This window comes from Apodemus sylvaticus, chromosome 12 (assembly GCF_947179515.1).
Source record: "Apodemus sylvaticus chromosome 12, mApoSyl1.1, whole genome shotgun sequence".
In the NCBI taxonomy this organism is placed as follows: Eukaryota; Metazoa; Chordata; class Mammalia; order Rodentia; family Muridae; genus Apodemus; species Apodemus sylvaticus.
Window position 1 is genome coordinate 3,976,113 of NC_067483.1, and position 7,654 is coordinate 3,983,766.

Genomic DNA, 7,654 nt, shown 5'->3' on the forward strand with positions numbered 1-7,654 from the left:
ACTGGATAAGGAAACAGGACCCTACATTTTGCTGCATACAGGAAACACACCTCAGTGTCAAAGACAAAAACTACCTTAAAGTAAAAGGCTGGAAGACAATTTTAAAAGCCAATGGTCTCGGGAAACAAGCTGGAGTAGCCATTCTAATATCCGATAAAATTGACTTTCAACCTAAAGTCATCAAAACAGACACAGAAGGACACTTCTTGCTGGTCAAAGGAAAAATCCACTAAGAAAAACTTTCAATTCTGAACATCTATGCACCAAATGAAAGGACACACTCATTCATAAAAGAAACTTTACTAAAGCTCAAAGCACAGATTGCACCTAACACAATAATTGTGGGTGACTTCAACACTCCACTCTCCTCAATGGATTGATTAGGAAAACAGAAACTAAACAGGGACACAGTAAAACTAATTTAACTTTTGGACCAATTGGATTTGTCTGATATTTATAGAACATTTCACACTAAGGCAAAAGAATAAACCTTTTTCTCAGCACCTCTTGTTACCTTCTCCACAATCAAACATATAATTGGTCACAAGACAGACCTCAACAAATATAAGAATATCGAACTAATCCCATGCCTCCTATCAGATCACTATGGAGTAAGGGTGGTTTTCAATAGCAACAAGAACAAAAGAAAGCCCACATACACATGGACGCTGAACAATACTCTACTCAATGACACCTTGGCCAAAGAAGAAATAAAGAAAGAAATCAGAGACTTTTTAGAATTTAATGAGAATGAAGGCACAACATACCCAAACCTTTGAGACACAATGAAAGCAGTGATAAGAGGAAAAATCATAGCCCTCAGTGCCTCCAAAAAGAAAATGGAGAGAGCATACACTAGCAGCTTAAAGACACAACTGAAAGCCCTGTAACAAAAAGAAGCCAATTAATCCAAGAGGAGTAGAAGACAGGAAATCATCAAACTCAGGGCTGAAATCAATCAAGTGGAAACAAAGAGAACCATACAAAGAATCAACGAATCCAGGAGCTGTTTCTTTGAGAAAATCAACAAGATAGATAAACCCTTAGCCAGACTAACCAAAGAGCACAGAGAAAGTATCCAAATTAAAAAAATTAGTAATGAAAAGGGGGATATAACAACAGAAACTGAGCAAATTAAAAAAATCATCAGATCCTACTACAAAAGCCTATACTCAACACAACTGGAGAATCTGGAGGAAATGTACAATTTCCTAGACAGATACCAATTTACAAAATTAAATCAGGACCAAATAGATCATATAAACAGTCCCATAACCCGTAAAGAAACATAAGGGTTCATAGAAAGTCTTCGAACCAAAAAAGCACAGGACCAGATGGTTTTAGTGCAGAATTCTATCAGACCTTCGAAGAAGACCTAATACCAATACTCTTCAAACTATTCCACAAAATAGAAACAGAAAGAACACTACCCAATTCCTTCTATTATGCCACAATTAAGCTGATACCAAAAGAACACAAAGACCCAACAAAGAAAGATGACTTCAGACCAATTTCCCGTATGAATATCGATGTAAAAATACTCAATAAAATTCTTGCCAAGCGAATCCAAGAACACATAAAAACGATCATCCACCATGATCAAGTAGACTTTATCCCAGGAATGCAGGGTTGGTTCAATATATGGAAATCCACCAATGCAATCTACTACATAAACAAACTCAAAGAAAAAAAACCACATGGTTATTTCATTAGATGCTGAAAAAGCATTTGACAAAATTGAACATCCTTTCATGCTTAAAGTCTTGGAATGAACAGGAATTCATGGCCCATACCTAAACATATTAAAAGCAAACAAGTAGCCAGCATCAAACTAAATGGAGAGAAACTTGAAGCAATCCCACTAAAATCAGGGACTAGACAGTGCTGCCCCTTTTCTCCTTATCTTTTCAATATTGTATTTGAGGTACTAGCTTGGGCAATAAGACAAAATAAGGAGGTCAAAGGGATACAAATTGGAAAGGAAGAAGTCAAACTATCATTATTTGCAGATGATAAGATAGTCTACCTAAGTAACCCAAAAACTCCACTAAAGAACTCCTACAGCTGATAAACAACTTCAGCAAAGTGGCAGGTTATAAAATCAACTCAAGCAAATCAGTAGCATTCATTTACTCACAGGATAAGCAGGCTTAGAAAGAAATTATGGAAATGACACCCTTCACAACATCCACAAACCGTATAAATTACCTTGGGGTGACTCTTACCAAACATGTGAAAGATCTGTATGAAAAGAACTTCAAGACTCTGAAGAAGGAAATGGAAGAAGACCTGAAAAAAATGTAAAAACCTCCCATGCTCATGGATCAGCAGGATTAATATAGTTAAAATGGCCATTTTGCCAAAAGGCAATGTACAGATTCAACGCAATACCCATCAAAACCCCAACTCAATTCTTCATAGAGTTAGAAAGAACAATTCTCAAATTCATCTGAAATAACAAAAAACCCAAGATAGCTAAAACTATTCTCAACAACAAAAGAAATTCTGGAGAAATCAGTATCCCTGACCTCAAGCAATACTACAGAGCAATAGTGTTAAAAACTGCATGGTATTGGGACAGTGTTAGGTAGGCAGATCAATGGAACAGGATCGAAGATCCAGAAATGAACCCACACACCTATATCCACTTGATCCTCAACAAAGGGGCTGGAAACATCCAATGGAAAAAAGATAGCCCTTTGAACAAATGGTTCTGGTTCAACCTGAGGTCAGCATTTTGAAGAATGTGAATTGATCCTTCCTTGTCTCCTTGTACCAAGCTCAACTTCAAATGGATCAAGGACCTACACATAAATCCAGACACTCTGAAGCTAATAGAAAAGAAACTGGGAAAGACCCTTGAGGACATTGGTAAAAAGGGAAAGTTTCTGAACAGATCACCAATAGCTTATGCTCTAAATCAAGAATTGACAAATGGGACCTCATAAAATTACAAAGTTTCTGTAAGGCAAAGGACACCATCAAAAGAACAAATCGGCAAGCAACAAATTGGGAAAATATCTTCACCAACATTACATCAGATAGAGGGCTAATATCCAGTATATACAAAGAACACAAGAAGTTAGACCCCACAAAACCAAATAACCTTATTAAAAATGGGGTAGAGAGTTAAACAAAGATTTTTACCTGAAGAACTTCAGATGGTGGAGAAGCATCATACAAAATGCTCAACTTCATTAGTCATTAGGGAAATGCAAATCAAAACAACCCTGAGATTTCACCTTAAACATGACAGAATGGCTAAGATTAAAAATTCAGGACACAGCAGGTGTTGGTGAGGATGTAGAGAAAGAGGAACACTCCTCCACTGCTAGTGGGGTTGCAAATTGGTACAACCATTCTGGAAATCTGTCTGGCAGTTCCTCAGAAAACTGGGCACGTCACTTCCAGAAGATCCTGCTATACCACTTCTGGGCATATACCCAGAGGATTGCCCAGCATGTAATAAGGGTACATGCTCCACTATGTTCCTAGCAGCCCTATTTATAATAGCCAGAAGCTGGAAAGAACCCAGGTATCCCTCAACAGAAGAATGGATGCCAAAAATGTGGTATATATACACAATGAAGTACTATTCAGCCATTAGAAACAATGAATTCATGAAAATTTTAGGCAAATGGATGGAGCTAGAGAACATCATATTAAGTGAGGTAACCCAGTCTCAAAAGATCAATCATGGTATGCACTCACTAATAAGTGGATATTAACCTAGAAAACTGGAATACCCAAAACATAATTGACACATCAAATGAGGTACAAGAAAAGCAGAGGAGTGACCACTGGTTCTGGAAAGACTCAGTGTAGCAGTATAGGGCAAAACCAGAACAGGGAAGTGGGAAGGGGTGGGTTGGAGGACAGGGGGAGGGAAGGTGGATTAATGTACTTTCAGGGAGTGGGGGGCCAGAAAAGGGGAAATCATTTTAAACGTAAATAAAAATATATCGAATAAAAAAAATAATAGTGGCCTTGTGCAGTGCCAAGTTGAGTTGAAGGACCAAGGATGTTCAGAAATAAAGAAGACAAATGCAATAGACAGGGCCTGGAGGTCTTGTATAAGTTGATGACTTATGCCAAACAACATTTCTAAGAAGGATAGCATCATATATAATATTTGAATTTCAGGGTTTGGTGATGGTGGTGGTTGGGGAATAATCAAGTCAGCAGAGACCTGAGTCGGACAGTGCTGGCAAAAATAACACAGGATACCAGTGATATAGCTGCCTAAGAACTTATAACTACTTAGGAGAAGACTCTGTTCATGAGAAACCTCAACCTTGACACCTGTGGGCACTGGTCAGTGTCAGACAGACTTTGCCAAGTTTGTTCCTAGTCAGTTCATGATCATGGAAAAGCAATGTGCAGAACTGATCATGTCTGTGACCATCAGTGAGGAGGATTGAATGTTTCAATGTAACAGATTTATAGACACAGTCCAGTTGTAGATATACTGCTCATCATGGAAGTGATGTTTATGGGACATAGAGTATCTGTCTATTCAGTAATGCCTCTGCTATTGTGGCCATATGCAGAGCAGCAGTACATGTTTATTCTTTACATTTTAGGCCATATTTTTCAGGAAGAAGCAATTTGACTTCACACATATCATACTTCATTAACACTGTGTGTTATAAGGGTATCAATTAACCCTTTCAGAATTCCAGAAATGACACATTGTGGCATTCTGGGCAGTTTCATAAAATTCTCCCTTTTATAAAAACCACAGCATAAAATTTGATTGTTTAAATAAATAAAAGACTGTTCAATGCAAGTATACAGATTATTGATTTCTGCAATTGAATATTGAAAAAAGAGTATGTCTGATTCAAGCTCATAGTACATGATAATCTGTGGATCTGCAAAACATCCATATTAACATGACTTACACAGAAATCATTGCTCTGTTTCCCCTTTCTTTCTTTCTTTTTTTTTTTTTTTACTTTTTCTAACTTTTCACTTTTAACAGCAGTTTTTCTTTTATTAAGCATTTATTTTGTGTATTTGTACATGTGTCTATAAATGTGGGCGGGTGCCTGGAGAATGAAGGAGAGAAAAATCCAACTTCAAAGAGCTGGATTTACATGTGACAATGTGCCTGCACGCATGGATCCTGGGCACAGAACTTTGCTTCTCTGATAGAACTCAAAGTACTTTAGCCACTGAGTCATTTCTTCAGGACCTGATTTTCAGTTCTGTTATATCTTTCATTCTGTATCCATTTATGATTTATGACTACAGCTTTATATAGTTTGATACAAACAACAATGTATACTTTTTATCTTTAATTTATTGAGATAAAATTTTCTTTATTTCCTATTGATATAGTAACGCTATTAACCTATGGATGATATTATGCTGAAGCACTTGGTCAGGAAATTCAGCATGAAGTCACCATGAATGAAACTGAGAATACTGAAGGCTTAAGAAAGAGTATTTCTTGGGCAGACCCACCTCAGCAGCACTTCCTGCCTGCACATCTAGAATCCCTTTAGTCCACCTGCACCAGGCAAGAAAACAGGCTTCCTCCCCTCTGCAAACATATGGTGCTCAGTAAGCCAGAGCTTGGGGCTCATCCTCCCGGGTGGAAATATCTGTGGCCTAGAAACGGTGCTGAGCCTATGAGGACTGTAGCAGCACTGCACAAAGGGGCTGCTGCTTGGTGATGCTGTAGCCATTGCAGAGGTCCCAGAAGCTGAGTGGACTTTGACCCTCAGCTTGTTGGATCCCCGATCCCCGGCTCCCGGTCTTCTCCCATTCACTCACAACTGCTCGGGTGGTCTCAAACACCTTCACCACTTCCCTGTCCTTCTCCTTATGCCCCTTTCCCTTGCCAGCCCTGGGGGCAGTTGCCACCATTCCACAGCATGGCTCTGAAAAGAATGTTAAATAACTGATGACCTGGCTTGAGATCCTCCAGTACAGTGTTCCGTTCCGCAGGTCTTGTTTCGATGGCATGCTACAATAATGGGGCCAAATCCAAAGCTCAAAATAAACATGTTAAAATTCACAGACCTCAGGAAGCTCAAGAAGACGGAAGAGCAAAGGAGAGAGGGTGCTTTGGTTCCTCGGAGAAAGGGAACAGGATATTCTCAGGAACAAGTATGGAGACAAGGTGTGGAGCCGAGACAGAAGGAAAGACCACCCAGATAATTCATCCTATAAACAGTCACCAAACCCCAAATCTACTGTGGATGACAAGAAGTGAGTACCTAAAGGAGCTTGTTATAGGTGTCTTTTGGTGAGGCCCTGCCAGAGCCTTACAGACACAGAGGCAAATACTAATGGCCAACCGTTGGACTGAGCATGAGTTTCACAATAGAGGAGTTGGAGGGAGGACCGGAGGAGCTGACTGGTTTACAGATTTATGGGAAGAACAAAGATGTGGGCAAACCAGACACCCAGGGCTCCCAGGGACTAAACCATCAAACAAGGGGTACACATAGTTCCAGCCAAAAGAGTAGCAGAGGAATGCCTTGTCAGGCATCATTGGTAGAAGAGGTCCTGTGAAGGCTCAATAGAGGCCCTAGCATGGGAAAATCGAATGGGGGTCATGGGAGTGGGTTGGGTGAAGGAGCATTTTCTTGGAGGCAGTGTGTGGGAGGATGGTTGGGGGTTTTGGGGAAAGGGGAAACGCGGGATGGGTTATAATATTTAAAAAGTAAAGGAAGAACATATTAAATTAAAAAATAATAATGTGGCCAAATGACAGTCCCTATCAGGGTGGAGTAATTTTCTTGACAATTCATTGCCCAACAGACTGCCTCTTTAAACTACATAAGGTTTCATTTACAACAAAAATTTACCATCCAAATATTAACAGTAATGGCAGCATTTGTCTTGATATTCTACAATCATAGTTGTCTCCAGCACTATTTTAAAAGTACTTTTGCCCATCTGTTCTCTGTTGTTCAATCACCAATCCAGATGATTCTTTGGTGCCTGAGATTGCTCAGATCTACAAAACAGATAGAGAAAAGTCCAACAGAATAGAGCAGGAATGGACTCAGGAGTATGTGGTTTAATTAAACACATTACTGGATATCTACTACAAATAAAGCTAGGGAAACTCTAGAAGAGAAAGGCATTTTGATTTCCATTTGAGTGCTTTCTCTGAGCCCATGCCTCATCTTCCCCTGTGCACATGTTTACCTGACACAGCAGTGGTGGGTGTTGTAAATACTTGGAAAAACAAATTAGAAATCCTGTTTTTCTGTACCAACAATGCCTTCTAGCAGGGAAGTGTGTGTGAGAAGCCAGTTATCTGGGTGTAACCTAGGTGTGAAACTAAAAGCTTTCCTTATTGATTTAACTTTAGATAATGGCAAGACGTAAGGGGTAGTGTCTACACAGCGTGTGCTTGAATGGGAGGGAAAAGCTCCAGTGACCCATAGGAGATTGCCCTCAAGTGTACTACATCTAATCTCAAACAGTCACAGAAAAAGAAAGGTGAAAATAATTCTTTTCATCCTGAAGGACCTACAGTTTATGTGAAAGTTATAACCAAGCAGAATAAACTACATGTTGTGTTTTAAGGTCTAAGGTTAACTGGTCAGCATTTAAATGGTCTGGAGCTGTTAGTACATAAAGTATGAGTTCCCATCATTCTCACACCTCCCTGCACTTTCAGCCTTCCTCC

General features: G+C 39.4%; 1 protein-coding gene across 1 annotated transcript; it reads left to right on the forward strand.

Annotated features, from left to right (window-relative positions):
* Nucleotides 1-6,710: 6,710 nt before the first annotated feature.
* On the forward strand, nucleotides 6,711-7,040 carry LOC127697330 (ubiquitin-conjugating enzyme E2 D2-like). Its single transcript, XM_052200377.1, is given in 1 exon segment — nucleotides 6,711-7,040. A coding segment is annotated over 1 exon segment (330 nt).
* Nucleotides 7,041-7,654: the final 614 nt, after the last annotated feature.